The 24,742-nt window shown below is 42.7% G+C and overlaps 1 protein-coding gene across 7 annotated transcripts in view; it reads left to right on the top strand.

Moving 5' to 3' along the window:
• Positions 1–24,679, top strand: part of IMMT (inner membrane mitochondrial protein) — a 54,778-nt gene extending 30,099 nt beyond the window's left edge. For 6 of the 7 annotated variants that reach the window (XM_079791836.1, XM_079791833.1, XM_079791835.1 and 3 more), the window contains 9 exons: positions 611–747; positions 6,688–6,791; positions 8,433–8,568; positions 9,108–9,237; positions 16,961–16,975; positions 18,067–18,290; positions 21,254–21,385; positions 22,724–22,853; positions 23,749–24,679. In XM_079791836.1, coding sequence (XP_079647962.1) covers positions 611–747; positions 6,688–6,791; positions 8,433–8,568; positions 9,108–9,237; positions 16,961–16,975; positions 18,067–18,290; positions 21,254–21,385; positions 22,724–22,853; positions 23,749–24,362 — 1,622 coding nt within the window. In that variant the 3' untranslated portion in view covers positions 24,363–24,679. Of the gene's footprint in view, positions 1–610; positions 748–6,685; positions 6,816–8,432; positions 8,569–9,107; positions 9,238–16,960; positions 16,976–18,066; positions 18,291–21,253; positions 21,386–22,723; positions 22,854–23,748 lie in introns of those variants that run through there. The other variant, XM_079791837.1, reaches the window with a different exon arrangement.
• The last annotated feature ends 63 nt before the right edge of the window (positions 24,680–24,742 follow it).

The following is a 24,742-nucleotide window of genomic DNA, read 5'->3' as shown; positions in this document are numbered from 1 at the left end:
TGGTGTCTGCTATTTTCTGAGTTCTTTGTGGAAAACACTGTCCATTTTGAAGTTACCTTTTCTTTTTTTGTTTGCATGTTTTCTTGCTTGTCTTTTTCGTTCTCTTGTCTGCCTGTTATTTTCTGTCTTGGTGATAGAAATAATTTACTGTGAGTGTCCCTTGCTCCTGAGGAGATGAAAATGGTTACCTCTTTTTTTTTTATTACCTCTTTTTTCTCATGGTTCTATATGATTATTATTTAAAATGAAAAATGCCAGTGGTTATGCTGAACGTACAGCTTCTAATAGATGGAAGGGACTATATAGCCCTAAATCTTGTTCCCATTTGAAATAAATGCTAGCCTTCTTCAAGCATTTTTTTTCTTAAAATAACCCCCAAACATTTGTTAATTTGGAAAAATTTTAGGTGTACATAACAATAAAAATAGTATAATGAATCCCCACAAATCTATCATCCAAATTCAATAATTACTAATTATGTGTTTGTTTGTTTTTTTTAACATTTTGGGAGAACTACAATGGAAAACTCAGTAGAAGAGTGAAAGTTTAAAATAAAGTCTATTTATTGGGGGGAGTCTATTTTTTTTTTTAACTGTTCTTTTTACTTTAGCTCTAGCTAAGAGCTTAGAAGATGCTCTGAGCCAAACTGCTCACATCACTCAGCAGGCCGTTGTAGCTCAGAACGCTGCAGTCCAGGCCGTCAATGCCCACTCCAACATACTGAAAGCAGCCATGGACAATTCTGAGGTGAGCCCAAGACCTGTGGTGCTTAAGAAACTTGATGTCTTCCTCCTAGCAGGGGCTTTCTCTCACTCAGGAAGGTAATCTAAAGTAATTGTCTTTTAAAAAAACAACACAAAGGAACAAGGAAGACCTTTAAATGTTCTCTAATGAATTTTTATGTGGTGTTTTATCTCACAACAATGATATGGTACACAAATTATTTCAGATTTGCTTTCATATCTTTTTTTTTTTTTAAATATATTTTATTGATTTTTCATAGAGAGGAAGGGTGAGGGATAGAGAGCTAGAAACATCGATGAGAGAGAGACATCGACCAGCTGCCTCCTGCACACCCCCCACTGGGGGATGTGCCCGCAACCAATGTACATGCCCTTGACCGGAATCGAACCCGGGACCTTCCAGTCCGCAGACCGACGCTCTATCCACTGAGCCAAACTGGTTTCGGCTGCTTTCATATCTTAATAGTGCTTCATTGTATTTGTTGTTTGCTTTCTACTTTTTGTTTTAAAATAGCCAATTTTAAAAAATAACCTTTTTGTTTTGAGATACTTTTAGATTGACATGCAGTTGTAAGAAGTAATACAGGGAGATCCCACATACCCTAAAACACCAGTTATTTTACATGCTTATGCTGATTATTTAACTTATATTTAACACATTAAAGGATAAAGTAATTACATTGATTTAAAAATGTAATACCGGAACTCAGTAAGTTTCCTTTATAATTACATTCAGTTATTTAGTACATAAAAATATATCTTGATACCAAGTCATTTAAATAATAAAATATGTTAACTATAAACCTCATGGATCAGGAGGATCATGCATAATCAGTAAAGTTACTTTTTCACCATAACTATAGTTTTAAAAAAATTTAAATACACTTTACATTGTTTTAGTCACATGTACATATATCACAAAAGAGTTAAATTAGACCTTTGACATAAATAGAAACTAACCTTTGAAAACTTAAAGAAAATTCTATTCGAAGTCCAAGGGGAAAAAAAATTCAGTCAGAGTTCAGTCAGGAAAGTGGAAACCACACAGAGTATTTAATATGCTCGTTATACAAGCAGGTATGGGAAAGCTAGAAGTTGCATATCAGGAAGTTGGTTTCAAACCCAGGTGGGCCAATGTCTTTCAGAAGAACACTGGTTAGAAACTGTAAATAGCCATGGTACTACTTGGGTGGAAGGCTACATAAGAGGGTATTTCTTCTTCCTAGTGAGCGCATAATGTGTAGTGCATGAGGATTAGAGAGTATGAAATTTACTGCAGTCCAGACTTTACAACTAAAGAACACCTTGTAGTAGCAGCTAATTAGATTAGGGAGTATTAGCTGGTATTACAAAATAATCAGAAAAATGTATGAACAAAAGTTTTGAAATGTTATGGATTCCAACTTCTGTTTCTTCTAGTAAAAGAAGCTACAGGTGCATGTGGGCTCCATAATACAGTGCGTATCAGAGCAGTGTTTGGAAACAGAGTTGGCTTGATGGCAGGGGAGTCTGGTGTCTGTTTCACAGGGCGGTTTATCTTTGGTCATCTAGAAATAGAAATACCTTCAACAAAGGGAAACACATTTTGGCCCCCAGGATGTCATTAACACTTACATGATTTATAAGCCTTTTTGAGTTCATTATAAAGGACTCTGTTAATATAATACCAGGTGGCTCTAACAGCATACTATAGAGCCTTGTAAAATTTGATATACATGACAAGATACTGCTATCATCCAGCATACTTTCTTTTTCTATTTATTTATTATTATTTAAAAAAAATATTTCATTGACTTTTTAACAGAGAAGAAGGGAGAGGGATAGAGAGTTAGAAACATCGATGAGAGAGAAACATCGATCAGATGCCTCCTGCACACCCTCTACTGGGGATGTGCCTGCAACTGAGGTACATGCCCTTGACCGGAATCGAACCTGGGACCCTTCAGTCTGCAGGCTGATACTCTATCCACTGAGCCAAACCGGTTAGGACCTTTCTTTTTATTTTTACTTTATTTTTTATTTATTTATTTATTTTTTTAAATCTTTTTTTTTCTTATCTTTTTTTTTTTTTTTAATATATTTTATTGATTTTTTACAGAGAGGAAGAGAGAGGGATAGAGAGTCAGAAACAAAGATGAGAGAGAATCATCGATCAGCTGCCTCTTGCACACCCCCCACTGGGGATATGCCCGCAACCAAGGTACATGCCCTTGACCGGAATCGAACCCGGGACCCTTCAGTCCGCAGGCCGACGCTCTATCCACTGAGCCAAACCGGTCTCGGCTATTTTTACTTTATTTTTAAAAATAATTCTTTTTTTTTTTTTTTTAAGAAGTCCTTTTATTTATTTATTTAGAATATATTTTATTGATTTTTTACAGAGAGGAAGGGAGAGTGATAGAGAGTTAGAAACATTGATGAGAGAGAAACATCAATCATCTGCCTCCTGCACATTGCCCACTGGGTATGTGCCCGCAACCAAGGTATATGCCCTTGATCGGAATCGAACCCGGGACTCTTGAGTCCACAGGCCGACGCTCTATCCACTGAGCCAAACCAGTTAGGGCTTAAAAATAATTCTTTATTGTTGAAAGTATTACATATGTCCCCCTTCCTCCCCCCATCAACCCCTCCAGGCCCTCACCATCCCATTGTCTGTGTCCATGGGCCATGCATATACCAGCACCCTTTCTTAATGTATTTTATTTGGCAAGATGACTAAGGTGGCAATTCACTGAAACATCAGCTTTATTATTCATACCATGACATTAATTTGCTTTATCATTTTGCAACAATTTACGTAGAATATAAAAACAAAAAAAGAGATACAGAAGAAAAGTACCAAATATTTTCTCTAAAAGCTGGGATTCTTCTTTCTTTCTTTTTTTTCTCTTTGTATTTTTTCTTTTTATAATTTTTTTTCTTAAAAATTTTACTTTCCTTTTTTTTTTTTTAAATATATTTTATTGATTTTTTACAGAGAGGAAGGGAGAGGGACAGAGAGTCAGAAACATCGATGAGAGAGAAACACCGATCAGCCGCCTCCTGCACACTCCCCACCGGGGATGTGCCCGCAACCAAGGCACATGCCCCTGACCGGAATCGAACCCGGGACCTCTCTGTCCGCAGGCCGACGCTCTATCCACTGAGCCAAACCAGTCAGGGCTACTTTCCTTTCTTTTTACAAATCCTTGTGTCGAGGGCTGACTTTCAGTAGATCGCAGCGAGGGAGCTGCTCTGCTACGTATGAAACCCCAACTCAGAAGCCGGTCATCCGCGAATGGTTTAGCACCAGGTTCCCAATGAACGTGCATTGCGTGAAGGGCGAGGGGGCGGCCCCCTTTCCGGCTGCACCCCGTTTCTCAGGACTATAAAAGCTGGGATTCTTAAACCTGAAGTTGGGTTTGTGGATACAGTTCAGGGGCTTGAGGAACTTGGATGAAAAACTTCTTTATTTTCCATAGTCTCAAAACCTTTTCCTTCAATTATGAATATCAGCAACAAACCACAGTTGTCTTAGCACTGCTCCTACCTTTGTCCCCAGCAGGAAGCACGGGTATTCTCAGATCACATTACAGTACTTGCAGATCCCTTGCAATAGCATCTATGCTCACCACTACTTCTAAGGTAGGGTATTTATTAGTCTTACCACTGGATCTTGGTTTCTGCTTCACAAAATTAAAGATTTCTTACGACAATATTTTAATGTAATTGAGTTCCTTTGTAATCTTATAGTTTCATTTTAAGCATTTAAAAATAGTATTCTGAGAAACTTTTTCAGATGCCCACAGTGGTCCAGTGGCAAGGTTAAGGGACTTGGCTCTTTAAACTTACCATTGACAATAGATGTCCCTTTAAAATGGAGACCATGCTAGATTAGGTGTCAGTGGGAACATAATGTGGAGAATTGGTTTTGAATGACCCAAACTAGAAGTGTTACTTTTGCTGAGCCCTCCTCCCAAAGCAGCAGGCCTTGGGCTGCAGAAGCAGAACTACTTGTATTTCTTCCAAGGGTATAAGTTGGACATCCATGGCCCAGGTCACCTTACTGAAATGACAGTCATGTTCTGGGTGGGCAGCAGCCCCTGCAGTAGCCCTCTTTGGGCAATTTGAAATGTAATTATTGGACCAATTCAGTTATTTTTTTCTAGATAAAAGTATTTTGTTCTCTGATAATTTAGTTTGTTCCTGTTCATCTCCAGGGTCCTAGCACAGTGTACTTTCAAGATAAGCCATAAAAAAAGAAAAAAGGAAAAAAAAAGATAAGCCATAAGGTAGTTTTGGTTCATATCTACACAGAACACATTCACTTGAATCTATATGCACTTGTCCAAAGGAAAGAGAGAAAAAAATATTTAAAATAGTTCAGGCAGTTCCAAATAACGTTCCACTTACTGTGTATATGATGCAGAATGTGGGGAGGATGGGAGCTGGACTCATGCTTCCAGTGATTGGGGTTCTTGCATGTCATGGTGTGAGCATCTTGCTGCACTGAGTGTGATTATAGTGTTACCGATTGGGAGTGGGGTTTGGTACGATGTGTTTCCTAAATATGAGCAACTCTGCTCAGTTGAAGAAGTGGCAGTCAGTTCCAGTGCTGCAACCAAACCATATTAGACCTGCCTAAGGAGTTTTCAAGGGAAACTTTTACTTATACTAGTATATACATTTTATTTATCTGTGTATATAATTCACATTCTATAAAATTCAGCATGGGAGGGTTAAAAGTTGATTTTAACCTTGCAGATTATAGAGGACATGCTTTAGAATAGTGTTTTGGAGTAGTAAGGACCCTACAAATGCATAAACTTTTTACTTATCCTTAAACTATGATTTTGGTAGACATACCCGTACTTCATTGAATAATGATTTAATCAACAAACATAATTCATAAAAAGTTATTGTTCTTATTAACTTTTTCTGCCTTGTGTCTTCTTTTGAGGATCTAATAAAAATGCTCTTATGCACAGAAGCAGTCTTACAATTTTGTTGGGGGCAGGGTGATGGGAGATGGTTCATGGATTTCTTTGAGCCTCACCATGAACCTTAGATTAAGAGTGCCTACTCTGGCCCGGGCTGGTGTCGCTCACTGGTTAGAGCCTTGGCCTGCATACTGAAGGGTCTTGGTTTCTATTCCCGGTCAAGGGCATGTACCTGGGTTGCTGGTTCGATCCCTGGCCTCACTCCTCCCCCACAACCTTCCTCCCTCCCACTCTCTCTAAAAATCAATGGGAAAAATATCCCTTGGGTGAGGATTAACCAAAAAAATCCAAACAACAAAAAAAGAATACCTACTCTGGATAATGATAATTATTGTATGTAACTTTTTACCTTTGAATTGAATGTCACTTGTTTCTGTATTTGATCCTGTTGGCCTGTCCAATGACAGTAATAGCAGTTATTCATTTTTACATAATTCAGACCTTTTTTTGGGCACTGATGGTATTTGGCGCCTTCTACAGGATGTCCCAAAAAATGTATACACACTTTAACAGCTGATAGTTCAATTATGAAAGTGAAATGTATTAAAAAAAATACATTTTTATTGATTTCAAAGAGGGAGAGAGAGAAGCATCAATTATGAGAGAGAATCACTGATTGACTGCCTCCTGCATGCCCCACACTGGGGATCAAGCCTGAACCTGGGCATGTGCCCTGACTAGAAATCGAACTGTGACCTCCTGGTTCATAGGTCGAACTCAACCACTTAGCCACGCCGGTAGGGCGAAAATGAAATGCATTTAATAAACACTGCCTTTATAATTATCCAAAGTGTATATATACATTTTTGGAGCCACCCTATATTTTTTAAAAATTAATTTATTTTCTAAGTACATTTGGCATACAATATTATATTAGTTTCAGGTGCCAGCATACTGATTAGACATTATAAATCTTACAAAGCAATTGCCCCAATAAAGCTAGTAATTAAAACTTTGTTTAGATTGCAGGTGAGAAGAAGTCAGCTCAGTGGCGCACAGTCGAAGGTGCACTGAAGGAACGCAGAAAGGCAGTAGATGAGGCTGCCGATGCCCTTCTCAAAGCCAAGTAATTACTCATGGACTTTAACAAGTAATTAGGGCCTCCCGGTGGCTTTCTTTGGGCTGGGTGTTCTTTGTATTGTCTGTACAGAAAGAGGAAGCAGAGAAACCCTTTCCTCCCTCTCCACCTGTTCTTGATTTGTATTGGTATTGGTATTAGGAACACACGTTTAAAAAGGAGAGATGAAATGAAATATAATTAGGCCAAAATAAATTTGACAGAAACCTATAAAAGAGATCTTGTGTGAGAAGCAGTTTTACTTTGGGTTATTGCTTAGGTCAGTGGTCAGCAAACCGCGGCTCGCGAGCCACATGTGGCTCTTTGGCCCCTTGAGTGTGGCTCTTCCACAAAATACCACGTGCGGGTGCACACGTACAGTGCGATTGAAACTTTGTGGCCCATGCGCAGAAGTCGGTTTTCGGCCTGGGCTAGTCTATTTTGAAGAAGTGGCGTTAGAACACTCAAGGGGCCAAAGAGCCACATGTGGCTCGCGAGCCCCCGTTTGCTGACCACTGGCTTAGGTGATGCTTCTCCACAGATTTACTGAGCTTCTGCCATAATTTCAAGATTTTTCTTGGATATTTTGTGCAGTTTTATTAGAATTTAGAGAGTATCTCACAATCTCTTTGCCTTAATTACCGAAGTAGTTATATATAAATATAATGGGTTAGTTTTATGCCACCTTGACCTCGATTTCTGGAGGTTGGCTAAAACTAGGATCAAGCATGCAAACCAAATACAAGATCAACCTCTGATGATGGAAACCTACTTACATTTGAATAAAGGTTCTCATCAACATAATGGAATCATTATATGTCATTCAAAATTTTGCTGTCTTCCTTAATGCCTATTAGGAGATTTACTAGTAAGACATTTGCTTACATTACTCTAGACCAGGGGTGGGGGATGTCCAGCCTTCGAAATCATTTAGTCTGCCCCTGCCCAGGCATTAGGGGTGAGTTAATTAAATGTTTGACCAAATACGGCAGGCTAATTTTAAAGTTGATAATTTTGTATGGCCCGTGAATGATGTTATAAAGTAACTAAAAGGCCCTTGGCAGAAAAAGGTTCCCCACCCGTGCTCTAGACCATGAATCAGGGCTCTGGGTCTATGTTTTGTGGTGGCCAGACCACAGTCTCTGGCCTGTGAAACATTCTGAACAGTGAGGTGTCCCCGACACCGGCTACTTGCTCATTGAGCTCTTTGGCTTCCTCCCTTGCTTTTGCCTTCTTTACACTCTCTCATTGGCAGAGGAGTCAGCCTCATCCTTGCAAAAGCCACCATTTGGAGTGGCGTTCATGTGGCAGGCACTGTGCCAGGCTTATGAATTGCCTCTGATCCCTCTTAATGCAAGCGTCCGCAGCAAAGGAGAGGCTGACCTGGGAGCAGAATCCAGGGCTCCTGGTTTTGTGGCCTCTGTCTTTCCTGTGCACCATGCCACTTCCCTGGTTCCCTCTGGGAAGTCTAGCTTCTGACTGAGGTGTTTTCAGTTGTTGGCAAGAACAGCTTCTCTGCCTAATGACTGAGAAGGCATTGTGTTTTTTTCCCCCCAAAAAACTTTAAACAATTGAATGTTGTATTTGAACTCTTTAAAAAAGTTGACAAGGAATAATACTAAATCTTTGTTTGGTTTTATTGTTTTTCAGAGAACAGTTGGAGAAGATGAAAGGTGTAATTGAAAATGCAAAGAAAAAAGAGGTTGCTGGGGCCAAACCTCATATAACTGCTGCAGAGGGAAAACTTCACAACATGATAGTTGATCTGGATAATGTGGTTCAAAAGGTGGGGTTTTACGTCGCTTATAAGTATATTTTACTTTTAAATGTTATCCTAAAGTTTAGACAAAAGATTTTAAAAATTCAGGAAAAGAATAAATTCCTACTATATCTGTCCCTTTTCCCCTGCAAAGAATATTAGTTGTTACAGATTTTACAAACTTGAGTTGGACACAAAGTGGATTGTTCAGTTTTGTTGTTATTTTTTATAATAGGTAACATTTTTGGTTATGGCTGTTACCACTTACAGAAAATTTCCATTGTAGCAGACCTTGCTCTGCACCTGTGATCTGTGTGGGTAGTTTCTGTGAGCCAGAGAAAGAGATACAGGGGCACAGTGGGCTGGGAGAGGGCTTGCCCGCGGTATTGGAATAGAATTAGAAGGAAACAAAGACATGGCTTATGTTTCTTTTCCTGAGCTTTACATTTCTTTCTATATATTGTTTATTTATTCCCAACCAAATGTAAAGAAATAGATGAATATAACTTCTGTGTTTTAGAACATGTATTTGTCACTTTAACCATGTAACCCTTGTGTTTGTTCAGGTTGAAGCAGCTCAGTCTGAGGCTAAGGTTGTGTCTCAGTATCATGAGCTTGTGGTCCAAGCCCGCGATGACTTTAAGCGAGAATTGGACAGTATTACTCCACAAGTCTTGCCAGGGTGGAAAGGAATGAGTAAGTATAATTGAAGTGTTGGCACTTTTCTTTTTTCATTTTTAAACAACTGATAGACTAATTTGACTTCAATCCATTCATCTAGTCCAAACCCCTCTGACATGCATATCTCATTTGGCATACAGTATAGTGTTTTCAACATTTTATTTTGGTCACTGGTGTGACAGGTAACACACCCGTGACAGTACTCTCATGGTTTTAGCCATAGTGAACACAAGTTCTAGCCAGTGTTTGATTCCAATCTGGTCTCTGCTACTCAAAAGAAAAAAGTTGTTTTGTTTTTGTTTTTTATTGATATCCAAGTGAATGAGAGTGATATTATAACCTTAATTCTGTTAGAATATTATATATATGTAAAATTATTCAAAACCTTTGGTACTTTAAAAATCTTCATAATGAATTAAGGTGCCTCTTACTGCTGTGTGACCACACTGTGGTTGAGAACTCCCCCAGGGACACTGCAGTGAGAAGGGAATTGGCTGTGAGGCTCTTGCCTTGCAAATGGCTCAGATTGCAGGGAACTTTGATGGTTAAGCACTTACACAGTGTACCTGCAGGGAATATATTTCATTTCCTGAAGTGCTCTGCAGGTAGTAAGAATTAGAAGTTACCAGTCTCAACAAAATCAAAATACTACTTAAATGTCAGTGTCTGTTAGAAACTGAACATCAGGTAGGACCTGAAGAACTGGTGTTAAGGTGTCAAGGTTGAATCATGGAACTGTGGCTGGTCCAAGGAGCTAAGGTAAAAAAGACCAGTGCAGGGATTTTGTCTGCATTGTGGCCAGCTAGGCAGCTTTAATGATAAGGCTTTCAAAAATTAACTCAGACATTTAGTATTTTTAATTCAGTTTATTGACTTAAGGAGATAACAGACTCATGTTAAAGACAAAAATAAAAGCAGGAGAAACACGTAGTTCAATCTGGGAACAGTGGTTCTTGTTTGCACAAAAGGGCAGTGTGGACAGACTACCCAAGCAGGTTAGTGAAGCCACTTCTGCACATTTCTCTCCTCAATTTCTCTAAGGCTGTGCTTCATTGAGGTAACTGTTACCACCCCAGAGGCCTTCCCTCTTCATCATACTCCAGAAGTCACTCTACCACATTACATTATCTTATCCTTTTGAAATTCTTACTTACTGGTTTTTGTGTTTTTGTGTATCTGTGACATTGGAAGACAGTGTGGAGTCTCAGTTGGCTGAAATAAATGCAATAGGTTGAAAGGGCAGGATAGGGACAGGCTGTGTCTGTGGAGAGTTAGTTATGAGTGCTATCCCTAGGAATTCCCATTCTCTCATTTAAAATACTGCCTTTGGTTTCACTAGGCTAAATTCTGCTAATTTTTGCATGTCTGGCTCAGATTTTTTTTATTGTTTAAAGTATTACATGTCTTCTTTTTCCCCCTGGTTAACCCCTCCCCCCGTCACTCCCATCCCCCAGCACATGCCCTCACCCCCCTACTGTCTGTGTCCATTGGTCATGCTAATATGCATGCATACAAGTCCTTTGGTTGATCTCTAAACCCACCCCCACACCTTCTCCCTGAGGTTGGACAGTCTGCTCAGTGCCACCTTGTCTCTGATCCATTTTTGTTCATCAGTTTATGTTGATCATTATATCCCACATATGAGTGAGATCATGTGATATTTATCTTTCTTTAACTGGCTTATTTTGCTTAGCATAATGCTCTCCAGTTGCATCCATGCAGTTGCAAATGGTAAAAGTTCCTTCTTTTTTATAGCAGCATAGTATTCCATTGTGTAGATCAGGGGTCCTCAAACTTTTTAAACAGGGGGCCAGTTCACTGTCCCTCAGACCATTGGAGGGGAGTCGGAGAGTGCGGCGCACATTCCACACATGCGCACTGCGGGCCCGGGACGAGTCGGCTGCTCAGCAGGACAGGCAGCGGCGGCAAAAACACCCAGCGGGCCGGATAAATGTCCTCTGCGGGCCGCATGTGGCCTGCGGGCCATAGTTTGAGGACCCCTGGTGTAGATGAACCACAGTTTTTTAATCCACTCATCTGCTGATGGGCACTTAGGCTGTTTCCAAATCTTAGCTATTGTAAATTGTGCTGCTATGAACATAGGGGTGCACATATCCTTCCTGATTGGTGTTTCTGATTTCTTGGGATATAGTCTTAGAGGTGGGATTACTGGGTCAAATGGGAGTTCCATTTTCAGTTTTTTGAGGAAACTCCATACTGTTCTCCACAGTGGCTGCACCAGTCTGCATTCCCACCAGCAGTGCACAAGGGTTCCTTTTTCTCCACATCCTCGCCAGCACTTGTTGTTTGTTGATTTGTTGATGATAGCCATTCTGACAGGTGTGAGATGGTACCTCATTTTTGTTTTGATTTGCATCTCTCGGATGATTAGTGACTTTGAGCATGTTTTCATATGTCTCACGGCCTTCTGTATGTCCTTTTTCAAAAAGTGTCTACTTAGATCATTTGTCCATTTTTTTATTGGATTGTTTATCTTCCTTTTGTTAAGTTGTATGAGTGAAGTTTTGAACTTTTAAAAAATTCTTTTGCTGCTTTTGAAAATGCCCATTGTAAAACATGAAAACGTTAAAGCAGTTGTTCCCAACCCGGTCGTTTTTGTTACCCCACCTTCCCTGAAGGACATTGGTAATGTCTGAAGACATTTTTATTTGCCACATTATGGGGGGGTTGCTACTGGCATCTAGTGGGTACAGGCCACAGATGCTACTACATAACCTACACTCTACAGCCACTCACAACAAAGAATTAGCTGGCCAGAATGTTAGTAGTAACGAGATTGAAATACATGGCATTGAAGAAATGTATCATGTACAAAGGGAAAGTCCCCTACAATGCCATCTCTGGATTTTTCTTTTTTTTTTTTGCACAACCTCCATTTAATGTTTTATTAATTTAATTTAACTTTAAAAAATATTTATATTGATTTCAGAAAGGGGGAGAAAGATAAAAACATCAGTGATGAGAGGGAATCATTGATCAACTGTCTTCTGTATGCCCCACCCTGGGGATTGAGCCTGCAACCCAAGCATATGCTCTGACCAGGAATCGAACCACGACCTCCTGGTTCATAGGTCAACTCTTAACCACTGAGCCACTCTGGCCTGGCAGTTTCCGAAAGATTACCTATTCCCATAATACAAAATTTAAAAGGGACAAATGGCCTCTGGTGAAGTTTCCTTTTTCGTGCCCACAGCCACAGTTTTCCTCCCCGTTACTGAGTTGTTGTTGTTTTTTGTTTTGTTTTTAAAAAAATACATTTTATTGATTTTTTACAGAGAGGAAGGGAGAGAGATAGAGAGCTAGAAACATCGATGAGAGAGAAACATCAATCAGCTGCCTCCTGCACACTCCCCACTGGGGATGTGCCCGCAACCAAGGTACATGCCCTTGACCGGAATTGGACCTGGGACCTTTCAGTCCGCAGGCCGACGCTCTATCCACTGAGCCAAACCGGTTTCGGCCCGTTACTGAGTTTTTGTGTAACTCTGGAGATAGTGAAGTATTCCATGATTATCCCAGCCCTTAACCCTTTGCACTCGCTTGCTTTTTTTCTCGATTCCTTTATTCTAATGCTAACCGTGTCGAGTCACACTCGACATCCGAGTGCAAAAGGTTAATAGATATGCTCGCCTCTGGAATATGAGCTCATTTAAGACCTATCCCAGGTCCGGGTGAGGCCGTGGGCCCCTGGATCCGGTTGAGGCCACGCGACCCTGGGTCTGGGAGAGGCCACGTGCCCCTGGGTCCGGGTGAGGCCACGTGCCCCTGGGTCCGGGGGAAGCTAGATCCCGGGTCCGGGTGAGGCCGTGGGCCCCTGGATCCGGGTGAGCCTGGGTCCCGGGTCCGGGTGAGGCCGTGGGCCCCTGGATCCGGGTGAGCCTGGCCCCGGGTCCGGGTGAGGCCGTGGGCCCCTGGATCCGGGTGAGCCTGGCCCCGGGTCCGGGTGAGGCCGTGGGCCCCTGGATCCGGGTGAGCCTGGGTCCCGGGTCCAGGTGAGGCCGTGGGCCCCTGGATCCGGGTGAGCCTGGGTCCCGGGTCCGGGTGAGGCCGTGGGCCCCTGGATCCGGGTGAGCCTGGCCCCGGGTCCGGGTGAGGCCGTGGGCCCCTGGATCCGGGTGAGCCTGGCCCCGGGTCCGGGTGAGGCCGTGGGCCCCTGGATCCGGGTGAGCCTGGCCCCGGGTCCGGGTGAGGCCGTGGGCCCCTGGATCCGGGTGAGCCTGGGTCCCGGGTCCGGGTGAGGCCGTGGGCCCCTGGATCCGGGTGAGCCTGGCCCCGGGTCCGGGTGAGGCCGTGGGCCCCTGGATCCGGGTGAGCCTGGCCCCGGGTCCGGGTGAGGCCGTGGGCCCCTGGATCCGGGTGAGCCTGGGTCCCGGGTCCAGGTGAGGCCGTGGGCCCCTGGATCCGGGTGAGCCTGGCCCCGGGTCCGGGTGAGGCTGTGGGCCCCTGGATCCGGGTGAGCCTGGGTCCCGGGTCCAGGTGAGGCCGTGGGCCCCTGGATCCGGGTGAGGCCACGCGACCCTGGGTCTGGGAGAGGCCACGCGCCCCTGGGTCCGGGTGAGGCCACGTGCCCCTGGGGCCGGGGAAAGCTGGAGCCCGGGTCCAGGCGAGGCCGTGTGCCCCTGGATCCGGGTGAGGCTGGATCTCGGGCCCGGGAGAGGCCACGCGCCCCTGGGTCCGGGTGAGGCCATGCGCCCCTGGGTCCGGGTGAACCTGAATCCTGGGTCTGGGCGAGGCCGTGTGCCCCTGGATCCGGGTGAGGCTGGGTCCCGGGTCCGGGTGAGGCCGTGGGCCCCTGGATCCGGGTGAAGCCGTGCCCCTGGGTCCGGCCGAGACCAAACCAGAGGGAGTCGGACCTGCATTACCACCATTTGTCCACCATCCAGAGCTGAGGGGTCAGTGCCGACATGTACTCATAAGGAACTGGTGGACACTGATATTAGGTCTCAAAAGAACTGTTGGTCCAGAAAGAAACTCACTACAGACTGATTCATTTGCCTGTCAGCATAACTATTATTGCTCGTTGCACATTCAATTCTTATATCTCTAGTGACACATGATTTCGCTCATCTAGGGGAAATGATGAACAACATAGACTGATGAACAAGAACAGAACCAGAAACAAGGAGGCATCGATCGGACTATCGGGCCTCAGAGGGAGGATAGGGGAGGGTGGGGGGAGGGGGGAGAGATCAACCAAAGGTCTTGTGTGCATGCATATGAGCCTAACCAATGCTTAAGTTCAACAGAGGGTTGGGGCATCCATGGGGAGGGGTGTGGGATGGGAATGGGGGGATGAGGACAAATATGTGACACCTTAATCAATAAAGAAATTAAAAAAAAAAAAAGTGAAAAAAAAAAATACCTATCCCAAATATGTTAGTACTAGTTTGTGTTACCAGTTATTTTACTCTTAATTAGTCTTATTTCCCTAAGTTATAAATGTCCTGGTGATATTCATGCACGAATTTGTGCACCGGGCCTCTAGTATAAAATAATAGCTAACATTCTTGAATGTGCCGTGCCAACACGGCTATGGGCCAGCCTGAACTCAGCCCCTGTTCCCCATACTCGGTGTGCCGTGCCAGCACAGCCAGGTTTGGTGAGCCTGAGAGGGGGCGGTGAAGGATTGAGAAAAGACAGACCAGAGAAGAAAGCTGGGTCTGGGTGGGATGCTGTTCTCTCTGATGGAGAGCTAGCGACAGTGCCACAGACTACAAGCCGAGTTTATTTTATAGCCAGTTTCCACGAGGCAAAGTAAGGGAGTGGTCAAGATGTTTCCAACGTTCTCGTGGGATTCGAATCTACTCAGTTACATGCACCTGATCAAGTTTTGTTTACTTGCTGCACCTCCCGCAGCCCATATCACTCAGCCACGTGGGACCACAGGTTTGGACCATAGGTTCAAGCTTACTACTATAGCCTTTGGCTATGCTATAATTGTGCTGGGATTTGCACGTGGCTTTGTCACGAGTGGATCGTGCCCTCTCATTAGTCCCAGGCTTGAACCTGTCCAAATGCTGTAGCTGCTCTCCACACTTGAGCATTAGTTTATGTCTAGCACTGTGTTCTAATTGCTTCACTGGTATCAACTTATTTAAATTTTTATTATAGTCCTATGAGGTGTTTTTGTAGATGAGAAAATTGAGACACAGGTTAAGTAATTTGCCCAAGGTTGGAGATAGAGCCAGGATTTCATTCTTACCCACTAGCCTCACTGTTCTCTCTGCCTTTCAGGTGTTTGAGAAGTGATGTGATTGTAATAAGGAGGAAAATGCATTTTTATGAGGTTGAGGGTGTAGGGAAGGGTGCCTAAGGACAAGGAAGCTAGTTAAAAGCTGTTGGAGTAACCTGAGGGTGAGGGATATGGGCCTCCTAGTAGGTGTGCCAGGAGCACTGAAAATGAAGAATAGGAATAAAACATCATTGCAGTCATCTAGCGATTGATTTGTTGAACCACAATTTATAGTATCTTGTGAAGTTGATTATGTGAATACTTCCTGATCCAACAGTTCAACTCCTAGGTAGATATGTGATCTAGAAGACTCACATGAGTGCCAGGAGAGTCGTGAAAATGTTCTTAGCAGCACTGTTTTTAAGAGCAGAAAAACTGGAAACAGCTCAATGTGCCTCACATATAGCAGTACAAATGAATGAACCAGAACTCTGTCTCTCAAACATAGATGTTAAAAACAAAGAGTTGCAGAATACATAGAGTAGAATATCACTTATATGAAGCTTAAGAACGTGTGGAACAAAACCATATATTGTTTAAGGATGCATCATATGTAAAAGTATAACAAAATGAATGGTAAACACCACCGTGGGGAAGGAGCGGGGGAGCCATTAGGAAGCGCGCTGTTGCCGGGATGGGAGGACAGGGTGCGGGCAGTAAATTGTACTCCCAGGGAGTATCTCCTTTATTGCTTCAAGACTAGTATATATAGGCACATTTACTAGTATTATTTCTAACAAGATTTCTGGTTGAATGTCAGATTAAGTGGCTGAAATTAAGAGTTGTTTTGGATGAGAAATACCTGTACTTGGACTTTTTGGATCCAAGGATCATACCCAGGATGTTAGAAGCTCATACTGAGAGGCAGGAGAGCTGTGGTTCCCTCTGCTGGCAGCTGTCCACACAGCGGTGCTTGTGCCCGTGGTGGGGAGTGTCGTCCAAACTGTGCAGAGTTCTTCTCCTTACCATTGAATCAGACCTTCTTGGCTCTGAGTGTGATTTGTACAGATCCAATGCAACTTTCATGTGAGCTCACGGTTTTCAGATTTCCAAAGAAGAAAGATCAACTTCTTAATTATTTGAAATGTTAGGAGAAGCCTAGTACTGAGAACAGAGTCAGGACTGTGTCGTAGTGAAATACTTTATGAACTAATGCCAATGGAGGGTGGGGTGAGAGTTACAGCTTCTATGTGAAAACTAAATTGATTGCTTTAGCAAAAATAGAGATGATTACCTAGAAATGAAAACTCGTTTTAACTCCTCTTACTTTCTAAGATGTTAAAATTTACCTTGATTTATAGTTTTACAGTCCTCTAAATTTTTAGGAAATAAACTATTATTTTGCTTCCCAATATTAAAATATGGTTTTTCTGTTTGTTTCTCATTCCTTCTTGTTTCCTTTGGGATATTTCTATTTAGTTGTTAATGATTAATAGCTGAAATATGTATATCTTTTTAAAAAACTGTTTTTCTTTTCTTTTATAGCTATTTCTGACCTAGGTGAGTAATTATGTGTCTTTTATGTTTCAAGGCTTTTGAGTCTTAAAAGACTGAAGTCTTTTTGTTGTGCTTATGATTCTTATACTAAACCATCTAAATAATATAAAGTAGAATTATGTTACATGTGAGAAATCTGATTTGGATATTTTTTCATCCATGTTCTCTCATCTACAAAAATGTTTCACCAAGTGATTGGAAACCTGTATGGGTGTGTGTGTGTGCGTGTGTGTGTGTTTTAAGTTTTTATTTTGTAAAATTTTAAAAAGTAAAAAGTCAGAAGAAAACTATAATGAACTCCTATGGACCCATCACCCAACTTCACCAATGATTAACACATGGTTAGTTTTGTCTATTTCACAGCTTATTTTGAAGCAGATTCCAACTATTCTATTCTATTACTTATAAATACTTTCAGCATAATTTTAAAAAATCCACCCAGTCATTATACCATTACCACACCTAAAACAGTAATAATTCCTTAATATCATCAAATGTCTATTCAGTGTTCAAATATCCCGTTTTTTATAAAAGTTGTTTTAATTGTTCTATTTGAATCAATCTACAAAGGTTTTACACATGTTGAATTTGGTCAGTAAATCTCTTATCCCCACTTTGTTTTTTGCTTTTTAGTCTTATTATAAAGTTGAATCATATATCATGTAGTATTTATTACATTCTGTATTTTGCTGTTAGAGCCATAATTTTTAATCTATGTTAATATAATATAGTAAAATACTTTTGGATTATGAAATTAGGGGAAAAGGAGTGTTTAAGCCTAAATCAGAATCTTTGGGCATGAGTACTTTTAAAACTTGTAGAAGTGTTAATTTGGGTTCCTGGAAAAGAACTTAATATATATTGAAAGCTGACCAAAATTACTTTGCTTGGGATTGAAAACACCTTAGTCGTTGGTCATGAGCTATGAATTTCTGACTGCACTGGAGAATCTAAATCTCTTTTCAAATGTTAGCTACTCTTTGCTTTTCTTTACAGTTGTTAAAGTTAAATTTTATAACCAGTTGAAACAAGTTACCTTGTAGATATGTAGTCTGGGTGAAATAATTAACATTTTATTGTGGTTTTCTGTTTAGCTGACAAGCTATCTACCGATGACCTGAACTCCCTGGTTGCTCATGCACATCGTCGCATCGACCAGCTAAACAGAGAGCTCGCAGAGCAGAAAGCCACGGAGAAGCAGCACATTGCGTTAGCCTTGGAGAAACAGAAGCGGGAAGAAAAGCGGGCGTTTGACTCTGCAGTGGCAAAAGCATTAGAACACCACAGGAGTGAGATACAGGCTGAACAAGACAGAAAGGTAGAAGAAACACTTCTACAATTGCCTAATATTTTTAAAAAATAATTTTTATTGATTTCAGAGAGGAAGGGAGAGGGAGAGGTAGAAACATCAGTGATGAGAGAGAATCATTGATTGGCTGCCTTCTGCACGCCTCCCACTGGAGATTTGGCCCACAACCAGGGCAAGTGCCCTTGACTGGAATCGAGCCTGGCACCCTTCAGTCCACAAGCTGGTTCTCTATCCACTGAACCAAACCAGCTAGGGCGTGATTGCCTAGCACAGTGGTCGGCAAACTCATTAGTCAGCAGAGCCAAATATTAACAGTACAGCGATTGAAATTTCTTTTGAGAGCCGAAAACTGACTTCTGCGCATGGGTCACGAAGTTTCAATTGTACTGTACGTGCGCGCCCGCACGTGGTATTTTGTGGAAGAGCCACACTCAAGGGGCCAAAGAGCCGCATGTGGCTCACGAGCCGCAGTTTGACGACCACTGGCCTAGCATTTAAAGTGAATCTAACTCTATCTCTCGAGATAATAGCAGCAGTCACTGACTAAAATACTACATGTAAGTCCTGCCAAACCACCTCTTGAATGGAGCTTTGGTCCTTGTGTAGTCAGGACTTCCAGGGAAAGAGTAGCTGGCAGAGTGCCTTTATGTGGAGCAGGTGCAGAAGTGTAGTAACAAGCTGCTGGTACTAGGGTTATCTAGCTCACCTTTTCCCAGACAGCCTCTGCCCCTTAAAGCAGTACTGGGAGAATCTCTGTTAGGTTCTGAGTATATTTTGCTCTGCCAGTGTTTTTAAGTAGTTGGTGGTTAAGAGTGGGTGGAATTCCTCTTTAGTCTTCTGTCTGGGTACATCATGTATTAAATAGGGGTCTATAGGCTGATTTGGGAACCTGACTACGCATCCTACCTTTGTGTCCTTTCAGCTGCACAGCTGACCACTCCCTCCTCCTTGAAACTCTTCCTTCCCTTCTCCACTAGAACCACATTCTTCTGGCCTTGCTCCCACCTTGCTGGCCACTCCTTGGCCTCTTTTGCTCAGCCTCTCAGATATCGGCATGCATCGGCATTGGTTCTGAAACCTACCCATCTAATCTGTCTCCAGGTGCTCTTATCTAGTCCTGTGGCTTTGAAGTGTAAGCATTACCTGTCACCTGAGACATTTATGTTGCTAGTTCCAATATTTGCCTTGCCTTCTAGTTGCCTGAGAGCAGCACACTTGTCTCCTGCTGGATTCTGTCATTTCAGACTCAGCATATTCACAACAAATTTCTTGATTTTCTCCAATCAGTCTCCCAGCTCCTCCCTCAGCTTGCTTCTCAAATGAACCTACACCTGCCCAGTTGCTCAACAAGAAACCAGCCCAAACTGGTTTGGCTCAGTGGATAGAGCGTCGGCCTGCAGACTGAAGGGTCCCAGGTTCGATTCCGGTCAAGGGCATGTACCTTGGTTGCGGGCACATCCCCAGTAGGACATGTGCAGGAGGCAGCTGATCGATATTTCTTTCTCATCGATGTTTCTAACTCTATCCCTCTCCCTTCCTCTGTAAAAAATTATTTAAAAAAAATCATGCTTAGTCGTTCCTCCACCAATTGCACATCCAGTCCATTGACAGATCCTACCAGATCTCCATCCAAGTAAATCCCAGATCTCTTCACTTTCTCATTCTTTATTCCTACCACTGTTGTCCAGAGTGTCATCTTGACAGGTTCCATGTTTTCATACCCATCTTTCTATGTCTGTTTACACAGGCTAGTAGTCCTTAGAAAACATTCTGATCGAACACCAGGCTGAAAACCCTTCACTGACTACCTGCATTTAGTATGAAATCCAGACTCTTAACCTGTATCAACAAGCCCTCTTGAACTTATTCCTGTTTGCTGTGAGCCACGCTTCCCTCCTTCCCTTACTTACCAGGGGCCCCCGTTTTTGTTATTTTGTGAGGGGTACCTTGACTACATGTTTTTCCCTGGAGTCTTTGCTCTGCCTGATATCTTGTTCAGGTTCCTCTCTTTAAACCTTTCTTCCAAGCTTGGGTGTCACCTCGGCAACTCCATACCTAACCCTTCAATCTAACGTAGAGCCTCTATATTTCTCTCTCATACTGCCCTGTTTTCTTAAAAACAAGTATCACAGTTTAAGATGTTCATTTAGTTTATTGTCTGATTGCCTGAATACCACTGCATCTAAGCATATAGTAGGCACTGCCTGCACAGGGCTCCCTCTCCATAAATATTTATACACTAACTAAATGGATTCATTTATTAATTATATTGTTTCTGAGAATAAGCCAGTTAATGAATTGTAGGTAATCAGCATTAAATAACTTGTAACATGACCCAAGGCTAATGGTTAGGCAGGGCTTTTCATAGTGTGGTTTGATTTGGCCCACGTTGAATCTAAATTAATATAAAATAAGCAGTTTCAAAGCAAGTTTTCTTTGTTTAAAAGTAAGTGTGTTCAGCAACTGCCAGATATTAATTTTCTTAACAGTTTTTCACAGTGGGCGTTATTCACAGATGAGAAAGCGAAGACTTGAGGAGATACATCATTTCCCTAGAGTCACACACATGGTTGTGGTGAAGCTGTGTTTGATCCCAAGTCTCTGTAGTGGTTTTTTTCCCTATGATCTGGGATTTGTTCATTCTCAAGGGGAGTGTGTGATTAGGGAAATGACAGTGTTTGCTTTGTACAGGAGGCAGCCTGGTGGTATGGAAGAAACACAAACTTGGAGCCAGAGAGACTACTGTTTAAAATTAGATTTTTGCCACAACTGTGTGACCTTGTTTGAGTTGCCTTTCAGCGTTCAGCTTTCTGATTCAGATAAGAAGTAGAAGTACTAGTAAAGATGTGTAGGCTTGTGTGGCACATCACGGGAGACCAGGACATGGAGGCTTCTGTCACCATGGTTACTAGTCTTCTCCTAAGAGCGTAAGTGGGGACCTGGGGACTAATCATTACTGTTTGGTTTCACAGGTAGAGGAAGTCAGAGATGCCATGGAGAATGAAATGAGAACCCAGCTCCGCCGACAGACTGCTGCACACACTGATCACTTACAAGATGTCCTCAGGGTGCAAGAACAGGAACTGAAACAAGAATTCGAACAGGTGAGGACCTCTTGTAAAAACATTGGCTCCCCTTCCCCCTTGCCGTTCACAGCGATCTCTCCTTTATTTACTTATATATGTATATATTTAAAATATTTTATTGACTTTAGAAAGGGAGAAGGGAGAGAGAGATAGAAACATCAATGATGAGAACCATTGATCGACTGCCTCCTGCACACCCCTGGGGATCTAGCCTGCAACCCGGGCATGTGTCCTGGCAGGGAATTGAACCGTGACCTCCTGGTTCATAGGTTGACACTCAACCACTGACCCACACCGGCTGGGCTATTTATATACAGTATTTTTAATCCTCACACGAGGATATGTTTATTGACTTTAGAGAGAGAGGAAAGAGGGGTTGAGAGAGAAACATCAATTGGTTGCCTCCCGTACGTGCCCTGACAGGATCGAACCCGCAGCCTTTTGGTGTATGGGACACTACAACCAACTGAGCCACCCAGCCGGGGCTCTCCTTTCCGTTTAACATGCTTTGAATGGCATTCCCTCTGAGGATATGGAAGACTGGGGAAAGATTGCTAATGGTACCTACCCTTGGAGTGGGGCTTTTGTATATTGCAAAACTGCTCCTTTTTACATAAATGTGTATCTTTGTTATTAATCACGTGTTTTATATCTGTCCCGTCATTTGGAGCCTTCAGAGCTTTAAGGAGGGTTAGTACAAGGGGTTTTAGGAACGCAGACACTAATACTTGACAATGAGTCCATTCAGCCAGCTCCGTGCCAGGCAGTGCCTACTATATGCTAGGATGCAGTGGTGCTGAAGGCAGACCATCAGGCAGAACCAATCGTCAGACAAAAGGGACACCTGATGGTGATACTTTTTAGAAAGTGGGACATTGTGAGGGAATTGACACTGCTTCACCCCATAAACTCCTGTGATTGTGTGGTAGTTTCTAGATTTTTATATGTGAGGAAACCTCCCAGAAAGGTTGTTTGGAAATCATTAGGATACCTTTAATCATAATTAGTTTCTGCTCAAGTCCTTTATAATATAGAGGATATTGGATACAAGTTAATATATTTGTGTGGCAGTACAGTTACTTTCTAAACGATTTTCTCATTTTCATAGCCTTCTGCTAGTCTGCCTCCTCTTATGTTAGTTTTCATTAGTAAATTTGTATAAAGCTACGGATCAATCAGTTTTAGGAAATTCTGAGAACACACACGTAATGTAGGCATTTCATGACAACTACTTTGAGACTTAAAAGGCCCCTTTGCTTTTGGAGATAAGCAGCTGCTGGAAGACTTGAGTGTCCCAATAAGTGGTGTGCATTGTGGAAGCATCGACTCTCGTGTGCACTGTTTGTTTCACTGTAGGACCTGTCTGAAAAACTTGCCGAACAAGAATTAGAGTTCCGTCGGCTCAGTCAGGAGCAAGTTGACAACTTCACTCTGGATATAAACACTGCCTATGCCAGACTGAGAGGAATCGAACAGGCTGTTCAGAGTGAGTCCTCGGGCCTCTTAGATCGTTACGGGGATAGTGGGATATATGCAGCGACATGAGGGCACATAAGATGAGATCACTGTAATAAACTATTCATTTGTTAGAAAATTAGCCCCAGATCTGGTAAATTTGGAACATAGAGCATTGTGAGAGGAAATTTAAAAGAATCTGAAAATTAAAATAAGTTGACAGACATGAGCTTACCATTTACAAGGCAGTTTACCCAACACGCTTTGGTTGTCACACATGTCCTGATGGAGAAAAAGGTCAGTGTGATCACGTGCTTGCCTCCAGCTGTGCTGACCTGCCTCCAGCCCTGTTATCTGGTCGTGGTGATGTGCTGGTCCCACCCTCCAAATGGACCGTAGTTATGCTGAGGCCTCCACGTACCACATTGAAAGGGAAATCTTAACAATGAAGATGTTGGTAAAATGGGTTTCTTTGGGGTGTTACAGAAGTCTTTTGTCAGATAAGTAGTCCATTAAGTATATTTGAAGTCTTCCCTTTTCAGGAGGTTTTTGGTGGCCTTAGCCTAATTTAAATGTTTCCTTCTCAAACATTTCTACAGATAAACATCTGAATTAGATGCCATGCACTGTCCTGGATGTCACAGAAAGGAGACTGGGTTGTGCTTGTGCGCGTACATCTCAGTTTTCTCCAGGGCCTTAGGAAAAAGTCCTCACCCAATTGTCATGGCTCGTTGCCTCCCCTGGAGAGGCCAGCCAGGAAAGAACACTCCAGAAATAAGTGGTGGGTGGCTTGGAGGCTTTGTGGCCCCATCTTCCCCACGTGTGGATTTAGCTTATTGAAGGTACATCATTTCTCTGCATGTGTGAGAAGGAACTTAGTCGCGTGGAAAGAAAAATGTTTTTCTTTGCCTTTGTTTTCTTCATAGGTCATGCAGTTGCCGAAGAGGAGGCCAGAAAAGCCCACCAACTCTGGCTCTCGGTGGAGGCACTCAAGTACAGCATGAAGACGGCATCTGCAGAACTGCCCACTGTCCCGCTGGGTAGTGCTGTCGAGGCCATCAGAGCCACCTGTTCTGATAGTGAATTTGCCCAAACTTTAACCGCAGCGATCCCTCCAGAGTCCCTGACCCGTGGGGTGTACAGTGAAGAGACCCTTAGAGCCCGTTTCTATGCTGTCCAAAAACTGGCCCGGAGAGTAGCAATGATTGATGAAACCAGAAATAGCTTATACCAATACTTCCTCTCCTACTTGCAGTCCCTGCTCCTATTCCCGCCTCAGCAACTGAAGCCACCAGTGGAGCTCTCCCCTGAGGATATAAACACATTTAAGTTACTGTCCTATGCCTCCTATTGCATTGAGCATGGTGACCTGGAGCTGGCGGCGAAGTTTGTCAATCAGCTGAAAGGGGAGTCCAGGCGAGTGGCGCAGGACTGGCTCAAGGAAGCCCGGATGACTCTAGAAACTAAACAGATAGTGGAAATCCTGACAGCGTACGCCAGCGCTGTAGGCATAGGAACCACTAGAGTGCAGCAAGAGTAAAGCCTAGAAGTTTTGTCAGAGGAAATCAACAGTAATATGTGAAGGGTTAACAGCAGGGTCCCAGAATTGTCTAGAAAGGGGCAGGTTACAAATGCTGTTCTAAATGTTAACACCTGTTGCATTTATATTATTTCCACTTGCTATCATGTCAGTGAACTCCAGGAGTACTTTCTTTGCAACTTGTGTAATAACATTTTCCGTTTTTCAGGTTTTACTGATCAGGCTTGTGAGCCAATCAAAATGATGTTTGTGATCCCTATTATTATTGATTTTGCCCCTGGAGCAAACTGAATAAAACAGATGAAAACTGAGTAGCTTATCCCTTTTCAGAAAGTATCATTTCTAGCTTGTATGTATAGAAAATTTCTTCGGGAAGCAGC

Source organism: Cnephaeus nilssonii (genome assembly GCF_951640355.1).
Source record: "Cnephaeus nilssonii genome assembly, chromosome: 15".
Classification (NCBI taxonomy): Eukaryota; Metazoa; Chordata; class Mammalia; order Chiroptera; family Vespertilionidae; genus Cnephaeus; species Cnephaeus nilssonii.
The sequence above is the reverse complement of the archived record's forward strand: the minus strand, read 5'-3'. Positions and strand labels throughout refer to the sequence as shown.